At 53.1% G+C, this 19583-nt stretch overlaps 1 protein-coding gene across 13 annotated transcripts in view; it reads left to right on the forward strand.

The window, feature by feature from the left end:
- Atp10a (ATPase phospholipid transporting 10A (putative)) overlaps positions 1-19583 on the forward strand; it is a 122012-nt gene that overhangs the window by 79768 nt on the left and 22661 nt on the right. For 7 of the 13 annotated variants that reach the window (XM_087188198.1, XM_087188203.1, XM_087188195.1 and 4 more), the window contains 8 exons: positions 8939-9045; positions 9457-9546; positions 9715-9846; positions 10613-10743; positions 12389-12641; positions 15202-15419; positions 16789-16983; positions 17477-18047. In XM_087188198.1, the coding sequence (XP_087044324.1) occupies positions 8939-9045; positions 9457-9546; positions 9715-9846; positions 10613-10743; positions 12389-12641; positions 15202-15419; positions 16789-16983; positions 17477-18047 (1697 nt within the window). Of the gene's footprint in view, positions 1-8838; positions 9046-9456; positions 9547-9714; positions 9847-10612; positions 10744-12388; positions 12642-15201; positions 15420-16788; positions 16984-17476; positions 18048-19583 lie in introns of all 13 variants that reach the window. The other 6 variants (XM_021250171.2, XM_087188200.1, XM_087188197.1 and 3 more) reach the window with 5 other exon arrangements.

A 19583-nucleotide genomic window follows, 5' to 3' on the forward strand; every position in this document is an offset into this window, starting at 1 on the left:
TGTGGGTTGGATGGACCCCGGGAAGGACGGATTCCCTCAGCAGCAGCCCTCAATCCTGCCTTCACGGGACTTTAGGGCACCACCGTTTAGTGGACCTCATAGCACTGAGGCTGGCAGGATCTGCGGCCCAGTTTCTAGTCTGATAACCTGGCTAAGTCACTTAACTTGACCCAGGTATATAATGGGATAATCTTAGGATATGCCTCATGTCGTTATTGGAAGTTTAGTTAATGTAATACACAGAATAGTAGGTACTTCATGCATATTGGGTTTATCATTGTGACTGCTGCTGTTAATTATTATTACAGAAAATAATATAAAGCAAGGGGAGAGAAGGCTCAGGAGAGAGCTGGGTCTTCAATGTGTATATCAGAAAGGGCTCAGGAAAAAAGAGGGTACTGAGGATTCCTGAGTGTGAGGAGGAGGCAGATATGTAAAGCGAAGTGATTCAGCTCACAGCAAGAGAACCTGAGCCAGGACTTGTTAGTCCCTTGCCCTTACTATAATGAAATGTCTGAGGACGGGTACTTAATAGAGCAGTTTTTAGCTCATGGTTTTGGAGCCTGAACATGCAGCACAGTGCAGACTCTGATGAGGGTCATCTGGCTGTGTCCCTTGCGGTGGGCAGCATCATGGTGACAGTGGGGAGAGTACACTGCCAGACAAGAAGCCAGACTGGGCCAGAGGTGCAGTAACAACCTCCAGGGAACCAACCTTCCAGTGCACAAACCCACAGGGGATGACGCATATCACTTCCAAACCATTGAGTTGGGGGCAGGTGAGGGCTCCAGAAACTGCCTAGAGGTCATGCTCAAGGTCAGGGAAGAACCAGGTCACATGGGGCAGAGGGCAAGGAGAGAAAGGAAAGAAGTGAAGGCAGTAATCCCCAAAGACCTGAGCAGCTGTACTCGGTGTGACAGGGATACTCTTCTCGGGCGAAGCAGGGGACAAAGCAGGAGGCAAAGCAGTTACGTGGGAGGGAGGTCGGCAGTGTGCTGGATTCCTCAGGAGCCTGAGCAAGGTGACAGCCAAGCAGCTGTAGACACAAGAGGGCAGGCCAAGGTGCAGGAGATGGAGGAGCAGATTGCTCAGCCATACTTTCTAAAAGGGTGACCTGAAGGGGAGAAGGAGAGCAAGGCCAGAGAGGCAAAGGCCTGAGAAATGGAGGGACATTTGTCAGGGAGGCTGCAAGCTGCAGGCCTCAGGTGTGTGGGCGAGGGGTGCGGAGCTCAGGCCTCTGCCTGTGTACCTGATGCACCATGGTCACAGACGAGGCATCTGGTTCTCGCACAGCACCATCCGGGAGCAGGAAGCCCTGTCCCAGCCAGACTAGCCCGGAGGGCTCTGGAGGTGGCTGTGGGTGGCACTGTCGTGAAAGATTTCCTGGGACTCTGGGTCCCCCTGGAGCGAGTGCCTTGCTCCCCACTCCACCTGTGCAGGTGAGGGCAGTGCACAGGGAGAAGAGCCAGGCAGCCCCTGGCTGGGGAGCACTCCCGTCAGGCTGCACCAGGCAGAGCAGGGTAGGAGCTACCCAGAAGGCAGCTCAGGCGCAGTCTCAGGACCGAGTCAGCTGCAGGGCCAGTCCCGGAGCTGTTGGCTCCGATCTCGTGACCTCCCCAGGCCAGCCTCCCTCAGCCTGCAGGGGACAACAGCCTCACTCATACCCCACCGAGGAGCCTGTGCTCAGGCCCGGGCCTGCTGCCAGGTGTCCCTCTTTTTCGGAGCAGGCAGTCCAGACTCAAGCCTGTGACATTTGCACCTGGAGAACAGAACTAAGCTTGCGTTCTGGATTACATCGTCCCCTGGCCAGACGCCATGGCCCTAGGAGAGCTGTCCAGCCTTCTGACTCTGGAGATGACTGTGCCCCACAACCCATGGGCTGACCAGAGAATCCAGTGAAGAACACAAGGGAGGAACCACAGGGCTGAGGACATGGCGGGCAGGACGCATCGAGCCAGGAATATTTGCACAGACGGAGGGATTGGGCTGCCAGGCTCTGGAGAGCAGAGTGGGACAGGAATGCGGAGCCAGTGCCAGTGGGTACAAGGCTTCTTCGGGGAGTGTCCTCAAACTAGCTGATGGTGTCAGTTGCACAACTTGAATATACAAAAACCAAGAGCACTGCACTGTGTGCTTTCAATGAGTAGATATTATAGTATGGGAAATCTCTCCCAAGCTACTGTTAGAAAATGTTAGAAGACTCCACTGTGCAAGTGCACTGTAAAGCACAGGGTTCCTTAAGACAGTCCCTACTGTTTCAGCTGTGTCTAGCTGCTGTCCCTCCAAAGCTTCATGCAGTCTTAGGTGGGACTTTTTTGGAGGTGGCCGAATCTAGAGCATGTGATTGATTCATGGTGCAATGCTAGGATTAAGGGTAGGTGATTACTAAATCAGCCCACTGGCACCCTGGTTGGCTAAGCCTGGTAGCCTAGATAGAATACAAAAGGGATAGAAAGAAGCTGCTAAGATCGCTTGGACTTGCTGCTTGTGACATTGGCCTTCTGCCCTGACCACATGGTTAAGGAGCCTTTGGGAATGGTTTGTGGGAAGAGTTAGAAAAAGTTAGGCTGAAAAAGCAGCCCTGGAACACCTGAGGCTGTGCTTAACAGGAGATTCTGGTCAGAGCTTGGAAGACCAGAACACTGCTAGAAATGCTGCTGGTAAAGATGAGGCTCAGGAAGTTTCTGTTGGAAAGAAGGACTGCATTGGCTGTTGGACTCCAGAATATGTGTGTTATGCCTTGGCAGAAAGTTTGTCTGCATTGTGCTCATGTCTAGAGCCTGAGATTAAGGGTGGTGGACTAATTAATCTTGAAGAAGAAATTTCAAGGCAGTGTAATGTTGGGGCAGTGGTATGGCTACAGTTGGGGGCTTTTAACCAGATCTGTGTTGAGAATCAAGAGCAAAGAGCCCAGCAGAATGATTTAAACCATTTTCAGTTTGGCAAGAAAGGAAGCTCCAGTAAATCTGTGGACTGCAAAGATAAAGCAGAGGAGATCTTGATTGCGGGAAGGAAGAGAAGAATAGAAAGGATGGCCTGAGGACATCACAGGAAGCAGCAGGACTCCACCCTTTGCAGCCTCAGAGTTGCAAAAGTGAAGGACTTTGCTTTGAGAGGAGAGCCCCAGAGCACCATGTTCAAGAATAGTGGTGGCCTAGGGAAGTTGTTCCTTGGGATTTGGTTCATAGGCATTGAACCTCTACAGCCAAGAGAGAAGGCAGCCTGGTTACTGCTCCAGCTGGCAGCAGACCTTGGCATCATCCACATGGCACTGGTTTTAGGTGCATGCAGAATGCAAAAGTTGTGGAGTCAGGAAGACTTCCACCCAGATTTCAAAAGAATACCTGGGAGGCCAGGCAGTATGCCCCTGAGAAGGCAATGTGTGAAGCTCTGAGTGTAAAGCTGAAGGTTCAGTGGGGAGGTTTGGAGAAGCCAGGAATGTGAATCATCTGAGGAAAACTGCAAAGAGGGAGCAGAGCTGGCCAAGAGAGAAGCCATGGGAGCTACAACCACCAGAAGTGCCATAGGAGCAGAGCCACCCAAACCCTTTGGAGTTCACAAACTTGCCATAGATTGCTGAGGATGTTGGAAGTGGAACTATAGGGCTTAATGTTTGTCCTGCTGGACTTTGGACTTGCTTTGGTTCCATTCCTTTGTAACCCCATTTGTATCTTTTGGAATAGAAATATTTATCTTATGCCATTGTGTGTTGGAAGTGTTCAACTTTCTTTTCATTTGTACAGAGGCTTACAGCTAAGAGTTTGCCTTACATCTCAGAGGAGACTTTAGACTTGGACTTTTCAGCAATGCTGAAACTGTTAGGACTTTGGCAACTCTTAGAGATGGACTAAATGGCTTTCTCATGAAGAGAAGTACATGAGTCTTTGGAGGACCAGAGGTGAAATGTTATGGCTTGTGTCTAGGTGTCCTCCCAAAGCCTCATGCAGTCATAGGTAGGGCTTTTTCAGAAGTGGCTGGATCTAGAGTTTGTGATGCTGGGATGAAGGGTGTGTGATTACTGATTAACTTGGGTAGAATTGAGGCTGCTCCACCCTGGGTGTGCCCTAAGGGCAGAGAGCTAGATAGGATATAAAGGGCTCAAAGAGGGTCCTTGCTTGTTGCTTGTTGCTGCAGCTGCTGCTGCTTATCTTCTCTTCGATGCCCTCTACCAGGCCACCCTGCCCTGGAGCAGCCGTCTCTGTACTGAAACCTCTACAAACCATGAGCTAAATAAACCTTTCCTCCTTTAACTTTGGGTGTCTGGTAATTTGTCTCAATGATGAGAAAAGTAACTAAGACAGTGCTCTTTAAGACAATCCCCACGATTAAACGCTAATGAAATGATCAGTTAGGAACTGGAAATAGCAGCACTCTCCACCCCTTTCAGCTATATTTCCCAGCGCTCTGTCTTCAGCACTGGCCCAAGGCCGGCTAGCTCTGAGGCCCCCGTGCATGGAGACCTGGCTGAGGCTGCTTGATTGTGTTCAGTCATCTTCATGGTGCATGAGGATCTTGGAAATCAAAACTCATCGGAACATTTGGTCTTTTCCTCAGGACTAAAGCAAAGAAGCTGGTGGCTGGTTGGTCCTCCGAGGCTGAATTCCACTTCACATTGCAAAGCCAGTTGCACGTTTCTGGATCTGTCAATGTTTTATGTTTAGGTGCTTAATGTTGGGTGCCTGTGCATGTATAATTGTTACAGCTGACAAGGAGTTGGCCCTTTTTCTTTATATAATGATCTTCTTTTCCTCCTGGGACCATTTTTGACCTCAAGTCTATTTGGCTGATGCAAGTATAACCACTCCTGCTTTCTTTTCATAATTCAAAGTAAGAATCTGTAGAGTAGGCTTCTGAGCTTTCCTTCCTGTTTGTCCCAGTCCAGAGCCTGGCGTGGGGTGGCCTCCTCGTCCCGGTAGAAACCCCCCTCTGGAGAGGGTTGTTGCTCCATAGGAGGCAGCAGCAGGATCATTGCCAACAGCAGAGCTGTCTCGGTTCCTTTCCCGTCACCTCCCCAGTGTTCAGGTGGAGCCTGGTGTGGGATGTCTCCAAAGTATCCTCACTCTCAGTGAACTGTAACTATGGCAATGTGACTCTTTAAAATTGGCGCTGACATAATTGCATCTAGAGAAAATTGAACATCAACACAAAATACAATTTTGTAATTTTCATACTTAAATAAAGCCAGAGCAACTTATTATTTTAAAGAAAAGTCTGGGCGGGATCTGGCAGTGCCAGCCATCACCTGTTACCCATCATTCCATCCTCTTCCTCCCTCAGCCAAGGGACCCTGGGGTCACATGGAGCATCAGGCTCATGTGAGTAGAGGGCAGTGATTTGCTGAGGATCCATCTCCACAGAGTGAGTGGAGCTTAGGGGGCCCACAAGGGATGTGTGGATCCTGGGTAAGTTGCCCCTTTGCTGTGACCACCATGAGGCCCAGCAGTTGGAGGGAAGGAGTGGCCAGTGGGGACTCAGGTCAAGAAGGAGATGTGCAGAGACCCAGCGCCCTGGTCAGAGGTCCCTGGAGACAGCCATGTTCAGCCTCAAGGGGAACAGGAATTAAGTCCTCGTGTTCTCTTGCTCCCTGTTGGATAGACCCAAATGCTCTCAGTATTTGCTTGGCGGAGAGGGAGACATTGGAGTGCGAGACAGAGTAACATGAGGATTGTCAGCTGGAGGACCTGGGCACTTAGCACAGAAATGTTTATGAACTGTGAAGCCTGAGGCCAGGCCAGGGGACCCAGCTCCTCCAAGGGGAGGCCTGCATGAGACAGACAGGACATGGCCTTGCGGTGTAGCTGCAGAAGGCAGGCACAAGGAGGCCTGAGAAGGAGCTGCATGTGCCAAGCTGGAAGAAGTGAGGAGCTACAGTGGGAGCTGGGGAGAATGTAGCATTCACAAGTGCCCCTGAGAGGAGTCCTCTGGTGCCTATGAGAGACCCAGGCTGGTGGTACGAGATACCAAAAGTGTGCGATGAGCTCCAGCACCCCCTGGATTAGGGCAAGCTGCAGAGGCTGAGAAGGAGGCTTGGTGGAGTGGGTGCACAAATGAAGAGGGAAGAGGGCTCAGGAACCCCGAGGTTGCTGCCCAGGCTGACAGGAGCCACTACCCAGCAGGGAGTGGGAGGGAGGACGGGGGTCTCTGGGGGGAGCAGGTGTGGCCCAGGGAGGGAGTCAGCTTGAAGAGTGTGCAGGGCACCGAGCTGGCCTTGGGGATCCACCTGAGTGCTGTGGACTTGCAGCCCTGTGCTTGAACGATGGCTTTCTATCCCACGGGGCACCTGTCAGCATTCTGGTGGTAGCTGGAGCTTGTCTTTGTCCCGTGGTGGGACAAAGACAGAGGAGGCCTTTCTCAGCAGCGAGTGTGGTCCTGGAGATGTGCCATCTTTCCAGAGAGAGAAGCTGGTCGGATGTTTGTTAGTTGCACCCCTCCACTGGCCAAGGATCCTGCATGTGGCCCTTTTCAGTGGAAACTCGTTATCACCAGACAGTCCTCTCATGAAATCTTGCTTCTGGACAGTTTTGGTTTAGAAGAGATTGGTTGATGAATCCAGCAGCTTGGAGACTTGAACTAGATGAGCTCTTCCAAGTAGCTTAGATTCAACATTGAAGGATATGTTCAGTGTCAAGGCTGCCGCAGACCCGGCAGCTTTGACAAGTTCATTTTTGCGTAGTCTGGAGCCTGGCAGTCTGAGATCAGGTGTTGGCAGGGCTGGTTTCTCCCAGGGCTCTGTGCTTGGCTTGTGGGTGTCGTCTTCCCCATGTCTTTCGTGGTCCTCTGTATGTTTAGGTCCCAGTCTCCTTTCCTAAGGTCCTGGTCACATCGGCATAGTGTCCATGCTAGTGACCTCATTCTGACGAATTTCTTTGTTAAAGATGCTGACCCTAAATGCAGTCACAGCCTGCGGCCCTGGGATTGGACTGTAACATGTGGACCCTGTGGGGGTCTCGGTTCAGCCTGCAGCAGGGGCGGCTATGCTGGGTGCAGCTTCGTTGAGCTGCAGCTGCTGGGCACTGGGGGCCCACCCTGGACTGCAGCCTGCTCTGGCTGCTGTGGTCTCCTAGGCCAGTGCACCTGCTGATGCTGAGCTCCCGTCAGGTGTGGCCTGGTTACAAAGTGCGGCACTGTCGCCCTTTGGTATCCAGGGGACCAGTTCCAGGACTTCCTCCCGCCAGTACCGGAAATGAAACGGCGCCATGTTTGAATGTAACCTGTGCACCTGCACTGCACACGGTCCCTCGTCTCTAGATGGCTTCTTTTTTTTTTTTTTGAAGCAAAACATTTACTGGTGCATTTTACATATACACAACAACACTCATCATAGGGAATTTTTGGTTGAATTTGTGGAGGCAGAGCCTGTGGATACTATAGTTGCTAAAAAAACAGGTGCCTATTGTCCCCAAGAAAGCTTAATCTAGACACTGTTCTTCTTTCCACTGGGTCTCCTGTTCCTGGTGAGTGTGACTGGATCGTTGATGATTCAGCTGTTACTGCTGTCCCAGAGAAACCATTCGGCCATCCAGCTGCTCCTGGAGGGACAGCAGAGGGGAAGCAGTGCCCCAGGGGCCTCTCCTTGGAAGGTGTCCCCGCACCTTCTGCAGGCTGGGCTCCTGATGCTGCAGCTCAGAGATCTCGGTCTGGGATCACTCTTGAAGGAAAGCCTCCTTCTGTCTTGGAATTGCCTAAGGGACCTCTGTGTTGATCAAACACCTTGCGCTTGCACAAGACTTTCGGGAAATGCATCATCCCAGCATGCATTTCAGCCTTGGCTTTGTTGTTTAGCCTTTCTTGTAAAGTAGAAAATAAATGTGTTCCATGGTCAGTGAGCATCATGCAGGGTTAGCAGGAGGGAAAGGCCTCCCAGCACCTCTGTGAGCTGTCGAGAGCCACGGGGAGTCCTTGGGCAGTGGGCGTGCAGAGGGCTGCCCTTTGGGGGTAAGGAAAGCCAGCTCTGTGAGAGGCCCCCTCTTGGTGGCACTGCCGGGGGGTCAGGCTTGGGCCTGCCCTGTTCTGGAAGCCAAGCCTGCGAGGCCTCCTCTTGTGTCCTGCCTCAGCCTCCTAGGGCCGTGTTGTCCCAGCGTGGCCCCAACAGGGGCTGTCCCAGCAGCACTGGTCCTTGGTGGACCAAGAGGACAAGCTGGAGGATTAGTGGCTTAAACTTGGGCTGTCCTTCCGAATCCACAAAGTGGAGAAACCATGTGTAACCTCCTCGCATAGGTTTGTCACATTTCAAATGAAATATATTAATGATTTTAGCAATTTCATGACCTCTTTTATGTTTTGTTTTGGATTGTACTGGGCACTGAACCCAGGGCCTTTGCCTCGCGCTGCGTCCTCATCCTTGCTTTTAGCTTTTTTTTTTTTAGCTTTAGTTTTGAGATGGTGCCTCGCTAATTGCTAAGTTGCCTAGATTTGTGATCGTCCTGCCTCAGCCTCCCAGAATGTTGAGATTGCAGGTGTGCACCATCATGCCTGGTCAACTTTATGACTTTTAATAAGAAAAAAGATGTAAAGCAATGTAGCCAGAGCAATTAGCATTCCTTTTTGTGGAGGCCTATTTTTATTTCTGTGACAGTGAGAGATACCAGTGTGGAGTGAGTTACCTATGCAGCACGTCAGATGGACCAGGGACCCCAGCAAGGCCTCCTAGCTGTGCCCTGCAGTTCTGCAGTTTGTCCTTCACCAGCTGTGGCCAATTCCTGGGGTAAAGCAGGCCTGTGTGCGAAGTAAATAACGTCATGGTCTAGCGCTGCTTCCCGGTGCCCCATTGGCAGGGAGCAGCCATGGCAGAGACCCACGTGCGGGGACCCTGGAGCCCCCTTCCTCGTGTGTTCCCAGGCTTCCGTTGCTCCCGGCCTTCCTTCCCCGGGCGGCGGGGATTGAGACAGGCCAGGCGGCGCCTGTGCCGCCCCGCAGTGTGCGCCGCCTTCTCCGACAGCATGCACGGCGGCGGAGAGAAGGCCGGCCTGCGCAAGGAGAACCTGCTGCTGCGCGGCTGCACCATCAGGAACACGGAGGCGGTGGTCGGCATCGTCATCTATGCAGGTAGGCTCGGCCCTCCCCCATGCGCTCGCGGGGGTGCTCCACGCTCCCTGCCTCCTGATTTGAATCTGATAGGAGATTAGCTTGTACCCACTGTAGGAGATTAGGAAGAGAGAAAAGGAGGGCAAGAATTCTTCCCACAACGCCCTAACTAAACATTTTCTCTTGTCATATTAGCATATTTCTTTCCATTCACTTTTTCTTTTCTTTTTTTTTTCTTTTGGTGCCAGGGATTGAACTTGGGACCTTGCGCTTGCAAGGCAGGCAATGGCACCACTGAACTAAATCCCCGGCAATTTTTCCTTTTTTTTTCTTTTCCTTGGTACCCGGGATCAAACTCAGGACATTTTGCTTGCGGGGCAGGCGTGGTGCCACTGAGCTAAATCTCTGACCTTTTCCATTCATTTCTCTGAGGCTGTTACATATGCAAGGTGAGGGCCGGGGATGTAGCTCAGTGGTTCCACCACCTGCCTCCCAAGAGGAAGGACCCGAGTTCGATCTTCGGTACGAAAAATGAAAACATATGCAAGGTTAATTTTATACCCTGCCGTGCTGGCTGAGTGTGTGGTGTAGCAGACTGGTGGCAGCATGGTGGCTCACTCCGCGGATCCTCATCACGGTCCCTTAACCGCTGGGCACTGACTCACCACATCCTCCTGCCCTCCCCTGCAGGACATGAGACCAAGGCTCTGCTGAACAACAGCGGGCCCCGCTACAAGCGCAGCCAGCTTGAGAGGCAGATGAACTCCGACGTGCTCTGGTGTGTCCTTCTCCTCATTTGTATGTCTCTGTTTTCAGCAGTCGGTAAGTCTCCTGGGAGGATCAGCAATGAGTGGACACTGCCGAGCAGTCTCCAGGCGAGCGCGGTGGGCTGTCCCAACTCGGGGAACCCACCCACTACCCAAAGTCAAAGCCCACCTTTTTCACTGACGTGGACTGAGGGCTGTCAGCACAGGACAGGCTGTGTTTCGAGGCCCTGATGAACGGGCGTGGTGGGGGCCCTGGTAAGGCCCCAGGACCCGACCTTCACTTTGTCCCTGCTCTGGCTGTCATCCTGCACCAGGCAGCTCACGTGGGCTCAGGGCTCCGTGGTAAAAGACATAGTGCACAGAGCATGACAGGGCTTCTGTTTTCAGATGGATGTGGGCCTGATTTCATTCAATTATGCACAGTAGCTGGCTTCTCCGGGAAGGGACCCTAGTGGGCAGTATCCAAAGCTCAGCTTGTCTTCAGTAAGCAGCCATGAGACCGGGCATTTGTGAGGCACAAGTTGGGAATTCTCCCCAGGGCTTAACACTCAGCTGTGACAAGTCCTCCATGTGACCCGTGTGCCATTTCACACCAACGGTCAGAAACTCTTGGTGTGCGGGAAAGTCCAACTTTGGGCTCCTCCCAGGGGTCTGGGCACAGGTGTCAAGAGTCCTGTGTGCTTTGGCTTTGTTACGTGGCAAGGCAGGTGAAAACCAAGTTACTGTGGCTAGTCATAATCTCAAGATTGTCTTCATTTACACTAGCAGCATTCTTATTCTCCTACCCAACGAATGACGTCTCTCTTTGAATGTTGCTACAGGACACGGACTGTGGGTACGGCGATACCAAGAAAAGAAAGCATTGTTTGATGTCCCTGAGTCTGATGGTAGCTCCTTGTCCCCAGTCACAGCAGCGGTGTACTCCTTTCTGACAATGATAATAGTTCTGCAGGTAACAGTACTAACTGCCATGAGATCAGCGCTGACTTTTCTCAGGAGGACTTAAAACTCGCCATGCTCTACTGAGAATTCCTGCCTCTGGGAGGACCACAGATGCATCCATCCATTTGATGTGCTGGCTTTTTACTCCTCCACCTTCATTTATCTACAGGGTTTTTCCTTGGGTGATTTTCAAACTGAAAGTCTCCTTTGCTTTTCCTAAGGTTCTTAATGTCTCTAGGTTTAGTTTTGGTTATCATTTCATCCTGCTGTTTTCCATTGTACTTCTCTTTATGTGTATGCAATGCTGGGGATCAAACCAGGAGCCTCACTCATGCTAGGCTAGTGTTCCAGCACAGAGCTACATTCCTAGCCCCAGTTACTTAAATACAGTGCTGTTTCAACATAATTTTAAGATTTACAGAAAAGTTTCAAAGACTGATACAAAGAGTACATCTTTCCCCGTTTTCCCTAAGGTGAACATGTCACACTGCTGTGGTCTGTTGTGAGAACTAAGAAACCAAGTTGGGTAACTTGCTGTCAACTTATCTCCAGACGGCTGCACTCAGAGCCCAGTTGTCTTTTCTGTTCTGGACTTCAATATCAGTATCACACTGTAGCCATTAGTATTGGTTATTACTATTAGTGTTGTTGCTATATGTTTGCCTCCCTTGTAACGCCCAGTCATTAGCTGATGACCCATGGCCAGAAAGATCTGTGAAAGAGTCAGTTGGTCCCAGAGCTCCAAAGAGCAAAGAGGGCCTGGGGTGTCACCACCAACCTTTTTGAGAACACAGAGTGTCCAGAGGACCTGTGCTTGTGCTCGCCTGGGTGGGAGGCTCCACAGTCTCTCGACATCTGTGCTTCTTCAACAGGAAGCAGCCTTATTTAGCTTTCCAAATTAGTCTTTTTCATACATGCAAATTTTGTTCTAGCCTTGAGTTAGGATAATGGTTGGTGTTCATTAACATAATTAAGATACCAGGAGAACCCAGTTGGTCTGAATAGGATATTCTAGGCTCATAAACATTAATTCAATACTGTGACTCTACAATATAAACAAACACCAATTTCAAGGAAGTTGGTGTTCAGTTCTCAAGAGGTCACGGTGAATGTTTTGCTCGAAGCCTTCTTCCCTTTGCCTTGTACCATACGAGATCAGAGGAACACACCGGACTGCCTCCTCCACTCATGGCTGTCCAAGCCATGGGGCTGCGTCCACAGGGGAAGGGCAGCCATGGCCCTGGGCCCAGGGGACGCTGGGGTCGAGGGCTCCTGGGATTGGAGGTGGTGTTGCTTGCAAGAGCTCTGACTGTGCCATCTTTTTCTCTTTTCTCTCTCTCCCTTCCTAGCCTCTCTTGAGCGAGCAAAAGTTAGTAATATGAAAATGCTTGCCTCTGTCCACGCCATGGTCACTTCCAGACACGACAGTGGACATCTGCTCCGCAGTTGCGCCGTAGGCTGAACTAGTTTAAACTCTTTGCAATACTCTAGTCCTTTTCCAATAGTGACTCTAAACCAACCTGTCCAAACTCTTAAGGTACAGTACAGCCCCTGCGTCCTTCTGGTTGTAGTCATTTGCCATTTCAGTAGACTGGACTGACTCTGCTGCTCCTTGTCTCCACTGCCATTCATTAGCTGTGCTTTTCATCTTGTAGGTTCTGATCCCGATCTCCTTGTACGTCTCCATTGAGATCGTCAAAGTCTGCCAAGTGTACTTCATCAACCAGGACATAGACTTGTACGATGAGGAAATGGACTCCCGGCTGCAGTGTCGAGCTCTGAACATCACGGAAGACCTCGGGCAGATTCAATACATCTTCTCAGATAAAACCGGCACTTTAACTGAGAACAAGATGGTTTTCCGAAGGTGCACCGTGTCTGGGGTGGAATATTCTCACGATGCAAATGGTGAGTCTGGGGGTGGGGCTTGCGGTCTGGGCTGGGCCAGAAAACACACACACACACACACACACACACACACACACATGCCTCAGGCACTTCAGATTGCTGCTTTTCAAGGCAGCATAACGATGTGGGTGTCAGAGCACCTCAGGAGCCTGGAGCTGGCGCTGTCTGTAGACCAGGCTGGCATCACCGGACATTGGGTTCTGCACTCACATTCTGCCAAGTGCAGCAGCTGGAGGGCCTCATTGCTGAGGCACAGTTGCCCGCCCGTTCTGCCACACCGAGGGCCGCAGAGCGTCCTGCTGTCCCCATCAGTCTCCATGGTCAGCGGGAGGCACGCAGAAGTCCATCCCCAGGAACACCGTGTCTGGGTCATGCAGAGATGCACCCCAACCTCTGACTGTAGGCGGCCCTGCCCACCCCCCGCCTTTCCCCACCTTCTGCGGCCTCGGTCTTCTCTGAAGGCAGCTCAGGGAGCCGCAGTGGGAAGGGAACCTGCACGGCCCTCTTGTTCTGGGGTCCTGTGGCCTCCGAATGGGCTGCTCTGTTCTGCAGACAGGGCTCCTCTGTTCTGCAGCCAGGGCTCCTCTTCCAGTAATAGCAGCAGTAGAGCTCTTCCCGGCTCCCTACCCTCTCCCTGCCACCCTGTGCCTTCCACCCAGTTTCCAGTAGGAAGCGTAGCTTTCGAAGTCTCCTGCACAGCAGAGCACTACATGCTCAATAATAATGTACTTTCAGAGTAACTGAGGAAACTTCAGCGGCCTCATCATGAAAAGTGATAAATAGGCCAGGCGATGGATGTGTTCACTGGTCTGATTTAATCACGCCACATTATATACATGCATCAAAATGTCACCTCCTGTCCTGGAAAGGTGTCGAGCCATGATTTGTCAGTCAAACATAATATTAGCAAGGATGTTTTAAAGTCGGGACCTGAGCTCCATGGGGAGGAATCACAGAAAGTCTTTGATAGTTGCCAGATGCCTGTTGTGATACCAGAGGGTTCTGTCACCTGCAGCAGACGTAGGAGAGGACTCCTGGTGCCTCAACGGGCACAGGCCCGGGCAGAGAGGTCCTGGCCAGCTTATCCTGTGACCGTCTGCTCTCAGTGAGCCAGTCCATGTAGGGTGGCCCCTCACTGTTCAGAGCACAACAGGCCCCAGAGACTGTAGGGTGCCCTTCTCTGACCTTGGGACCTGACAGCCTGAGCCAGCCACTGTGTGCCCAGGGCTAGGCACCCCTAAACCTCAGCCTCACCCTCCTGTGGACCCAAATCCACTTGGGCCGGAGGCCGCCTGCTACCAGCACCTCAGCAGTGGCCACAGGCTGGGCCCACAGCCTCAGAGTGGACACAACCACACATCCCAGCCTCATCCTTCCTGCTGCCCTGTCTTCCTCCCGGCACGCCTGTCACCCGGATGCTCAGGAGAGGCCTTGCTCCCTGCAATCTGATGTTGAGAGTGCTCAGCCTTACAGCAGTGGGCAGGTGAAGTCCCTCCTTATCCCTGTTTTCTCAGCGCCGAACAATGGGCTGTCAGGATGCTAGGAGACCTTGTGCTCCCACCTGGCCCTGCAGCTGCACTTGAGATTCTGGTTAAAAGCTTGCTGTGCCTGAGTCGTCCTCAGGACTTGTCCTACCTGGGACCCAAGGAAAATTTAAAAGCCATCAATTAGCAAGACACAGGCTCCTTTTCAGGCCATTTCCTTCCACCAGCTCCAGAGGCTGCGGGAACTGTGACTGGCAGCGCCCCCTAGGGCTCAGTTGCGGGATGGAAGCCGGGATCCTAGTGAAATTCACTGGCGGGGGGCCACGCCCTGGCTGCAGGAGCTGTTCTGCAGTTTTAGAGGCAGGGGTGTGGGCCTCCTGTACCACAGCGCTGAGCAGGACAGGCGCGTGCAGACGCTGCCCTGCCCGTGGCCCAGCAGGGGGCCGCCCACCAGCAGCCTTGCTCCAGCCTGAGTCCCGTGGGCTTGCTTCCCTTTGCCACGCAGACTCATGATGCCTCTTCTGCCTGGAGTGTTCGGGCAGGCAGGCTGCCCCATGAGCCCTGCGGGATGGGTAGACCCCCGAGCCCCGCTGTGTGGCCCAGGGTCCCTGGGTCCCTGCTGTCCCTGTATCTGTGACCTCACCAGACACTGAGTTCTCTGAGGTGAGATTCAGCCTTCTCTGGGAAGTGGAGCTGAGCCCATCCACCTCCTCAGGTTGACTGAGGACATTCTCATTAAATGCACCCTTGCTATTTTGTAGTCCACAAGGCCTCTGAAGGACCTCCCCCCAGCAGTCTTGTGGAATAAAAAATGCCCTGCGAGCCAGGCGTGCTGGTGCACACTTGTAATCCCAGCACTCTGGGTGGCTGAGGCAGGACAATCACCAGTCAGAGCTCAGCCTTAGCAACTTAGCAAGACCCTGTCACAATCTAAACAGTTTTAAAGGGAGATGGGAATGTAGCTCAGCACAAAGGCTCTGGGTTCAATCCTAGTCCACAAAACAAAAAAATGCCCCCCATCTGCCCAGCCTGCCCAGCCCAGCCCACGATGTCTAACTCTGTCCCCACCCCTGCAGCCCAGCGTCTGGCTAGGTACCAGGAAGCAGACTCCGAGGAGGAGGAGATGCTGCCCAAGAGGGCATCATGGCCTCAGCACAGCAGCATCGGGAGCTGCCAGAGCGTTCGCATCGTGCACAGGACGCAGAGCACCAAGTCCCACTGGCGCTCGGGTGGCCGGGCCGAGGCCAAGAGGGCCAGCGAGCTGTCCAGGCACACGGCCTTCAGCAGCCCCATGGTGAGCCCCAGGGGGCCGGCCACGCCACCCCATGCTACCCCCCCAACCCACTTTGGTTTCCTTGATGGTCGCAAGTGTCTCTATTCAGCCGAACAAATATGCTCTTGCTGGAGAGCTGGACTGTTGTGTTAGAAGCTTTTGGCCAACACCCCGCCACGGTAGTGTCCTTTCCAACACAGTGACACAGCCTCTTTGCCACAGTGCTGGCTGGGCGGTTGCCAGGTGAGCCACCTGGAAAGGGTGACCGACAGGATGTGTCCTGCCAAGTGACACGAATAAATCAAGGTGACAACTGTGAAAATTCGAAGCCAATTCCCCTGCCCTCGCAGAAAGTTTTAATTAGATGAGCCCGAATCCAGTAAAGCTGCATTCTTCCCTGCCCTGCCTGCCGTGTATGGACCACTGTCTTTAAGCAGGAAAATGTCCCGTGGTGCGGGGCAGACCCTGAAAGATGTTTTCCCATCTGAAATCTTTTAGGGACAAGAGAAAATCCATTGTGCCCAGTCTGGGCAGCCTCCTGGTTCTTTCAGGTCCTTCGTGGAAGTGTTTAGATGGAGGGGATCACAGATCGTGGGTGCCAGTCGGTGGGTCCACAGGGCAGGTGGGAGAGGATGCCAGGGAGGTCGAGGGAGACGCACCGGAGTTCTCACAGCATCCTGCAGTGGTGTCAAGGGTGTCTGAAGGGTCTCGCTCTCTGACCTGGTGATTTAGTGACTCAGTCAGCCACTGCTCTGCCAAGGTCACCAGTGTATTATTTACATCACTGAAGTGGTAAGGCGGGTTTTGGTATCCGGGGATAAAGAGATGATCAGAAGAATTATGATATGTCCATCCAAATTCTTAAATCCATGCAAAAGTTCAGAAATACAGTGTGTTGGGGGGAAATGGAAACTGCCAATGTGCATATAAATTTTTTTTTTATATTTACAGACCAAAGAGCTGCAAGGAAATGCAGACTATGATTTTCAAAAGTAGATATTTTGTGGAATAGTGTGATACAGAATTGTTGAATTTTTCGAGATTGATACCTATCATTTTATAATAGTGTATCTTAGACATCTTACAAGAAATGTTCCTTATGTATCAGAATAGATGCATTTCTTTCCACATGTGATAATATTTTCTGCAATGCACACTTGTTTTTGTTTTTTTTGGTACCGGGCATGGAACTCGGGACCTTGGACTTGCAAGGCAGGTGGTGGAACCAATGAGCTGAGTCCCGGCTCTTGCAGTGCACACTAGTAGTGATACGTGCTCGTGTGAGGTGGCGCTCTGTTTGTGCCGTGATGAGATCAAGGCTCCTGAGGCAGTTCGGCCCGGGGCGCTGGCAAGTCGCTGGGCGCCTCACGTCAGTGTGGCTTCTTCCCAGGAGAAGGACATCACGCCCGACCCGAAGTTGCTGGAGAAGGTCAGTGAGTGTGCCAAGTGCCTGGCCGTCGCGAGGCACCAGGAGCAGCCCCTGGCCCGCCTCTCAGCGGAGCTGGCCGATGTTTTCGACTTCTTCCTGGCGCTCACCATCTGCAACACAGTGGTCGTCACGTCCGCTGACCAGCCGAGGCAGAAAGTGAGCCCCGGAGCCCGAGCCCCTTTGTCCTTCTGAGAGAGTGCAGGCACCGCCTCCCACAGCAGGCCTCGGGGCAGGACAGGCTTCGGGACAGCAGGGCCGGGGAGCGGCCCGCAGGGAGTTCGGGAGGCCCTGTTGCCTTCGTAGCTCCTCCCCTGCTTGGCGCTGGGCGGACAGGAGTCCCCCGAGCCTCCAGGTCCCAGACACGGGGGGATGAGATGGTCAGGGGCTGAGTGCTGCCCTCTCCGACCTCCTCCAAATCCACTGCTGCTCCACCGCGGACCCTGTGCGGCCGGCGGGCGAGCTGGGCCCCCGGGCCAACGCCTGGCCGTCGGGATCCTACACCGCCGGCCCTGGGGATAAATAAGCCAGTCTGCCAGGCGGGGGTACAGAGGCACCCAGTTTTCTGCAAGGCCGCGGTGAGCGCGCTTCCCGGAGTCCTTCCTGCAGTGAGCGCCCCGTGAGCCCTCCCCTCCCTCTGCTGCTTCTCCAGCAGGTGAGGGTGAGGTTCGAGCTGAAGTCCCCGGTGAAGACTCTAGAGGACTTCCTCAGGCGGCTCACGCCCAGTCGCCTGGCCTCCACCTGCAGCAGCACCGGCAGCCTGGCCACCGCCAAGACCAGCCCCAAGTCGGGGTCCGGCTTCCTGTCCAGCCTCTCCAGCGACAGCATGTTCCTCAAGCTGGAGGAGAGGCGGGGCCAGTCGGCCCCGTCCATCGCCAGCAACGGCTACAGCAGCCCGGCCGAGAGCTGGGCCCTGGAGCAGAAGCCCGAGGCGGGCCACGAGGGGGAGCTGCACTACGAGGCAGAGAGCCCGGATGAGGCGGCGCTGGTGTACGCAGCCAGGGCCTACCGCTGCGCGCTGGTGGACCGGCTTCCCGACCAGGTCTCCGTGGAGCTGCCCCACCTGGGCAGGCTCACCTTCCAGCTCCTGCACACGCTGGGCTTCGACTCCACCCGCAAGAGGATGTCCGTGGTGATCCGGCACCCGCTCACCGATGAGATCAACGTCTACACCAAGGGCGCCGACTCCTCGGTCATGGATCTGCTGCTGCCCTGCTCCTCAGGTGCCCCTCCCCTCTGCCCAGCTGCGCTGGCGGCAGTCTCCCCGCCCAGCCTGCAGACGCGGGATGTGCGTTTAAGCCTGCTGCAAGGTGGAGTGCGCCTCGGGTCAGAGTGGGAAGGGTTCGGCCACAGCGCCCTCGGCCTGGCCTTTGCACCCCACCCCTCCCCCCAAACCCCGGGCCAGAACTGCTTGGGGAGCTCGGCTTTCCACCCCAGCGATGAAGGTTGGGGACCTTAGACCAGAAGCTCTGGAAGCTCCTTCCAGTCTTGTGGCCCTGGGGCAGCTTTGAGGTCCAGGCTGCAGTTTTCAGCTGTTGGTGGGGCCTAGAAGGGGCTGCTGGCCTCATGCCTGACTATGCCGGGCAGCTCCATGCTGGGCTGTTTTGTTACCTTTGAACCAAGACTGGCTGAGAAACACTGGTGTGCGAGGTGGAACTTCAGGCGGCAAGAGAGCTGGAGATGCTGCTGAACTGGGAGGGAGGAGTAGAGTCACACGTGTGACATGAGTCTGGTCATTCCTTTTCAGTCCTCGGGGGACCCAGGCGTGAGTCTCAGCTCTGGGGTCAGGGGCAGGGTGCAGGCGAGGGTGCCGCGGGCAGCTGGAGGGGCTTTTGGGGCCCCGCTGCCCGGCCCTGCAGCTGTGCTCTTTGCTGTCTCCTGGAAGGAAGCAGCCCTGGGCACCATCTGCTGTAAACTGCACTGTGCATGCCCGTGGGACTCAAGGGTGGGTGCGGGGAGCTTTACCCCTCTCCAGCCCCTCAGCCATAACCTCAGTCTCACGGGCCGGGACCTGGGCCCCCAAAGCCTGGCTCCATCCCCTAAGGAGGCCATAATAGGCGCCATGCCTGTGCCCTCTGCCAGTGCTTTTTTTTTGTTTTTTCATTATTTAGAGAATACTTTATTAGTTTCTGTAATCAAACCCACGTAGATAAGACCTTACATATTTAATACAGTGCGTTACCCCTGTACAAATGGAAAAAAAATTAAGTTTAACATTTCTAGTCCAATATGGCTGTTAATTTCTGTACAATGCTAACTCAACACAGTAAACTGGGATAACTTTTTCCAAAGTTGACAGCACAGTCAAAGTTTCTAAAAATTCAAATTATATATATGTATATATATACATTTATATTTATATAAAAAGGCCAATAATAGCAGTATGTTATGCATCAATAGCAGCAACAGCTTTTCCAGGTTCTGCAGTCATCTGAACAAAATTATAGAAACATCCAGCACACTCCATTTAAAAAAAGAAAGAAAGAAAAGAAAAATACCCAGAAACCAGCAAAGTTCTGTTACTGTTGTGGGGCCTGGCACCATTTTTTTTTTTATTAGCTTCTTAATCATCATCTGGAAAGAAAACATTCTAGAGTAACATCATTAAAAACAGCTCTGATAGGGGCCGGGGATTTAGCTCAGTGGTTTTGCCACCTGCTGTGCAAGAGCAAGGACCCGAGTTCGATCCCTAGTACCAAAAAAAACAACAAAAAACAAAAAAAACCTCTGATAAAGCATGGTCACTATTATGTATCTTA

Source organism: Heterocephalus glaber, unplaced genomic scaffold (assembly GCF_053883595.1).
Source record: "Heterocephalus glaber isolate CG9 unplaced genomic scaffold, H.glaber_assembly_v1.0 deba00001531, whole genome shotgun sequence".
NCBI lineage: Eukaryota > Metazoa > Chordata > Mammalia > Rodentia > Bathyergidae > Heterocephalus > Heterocephalus glaber.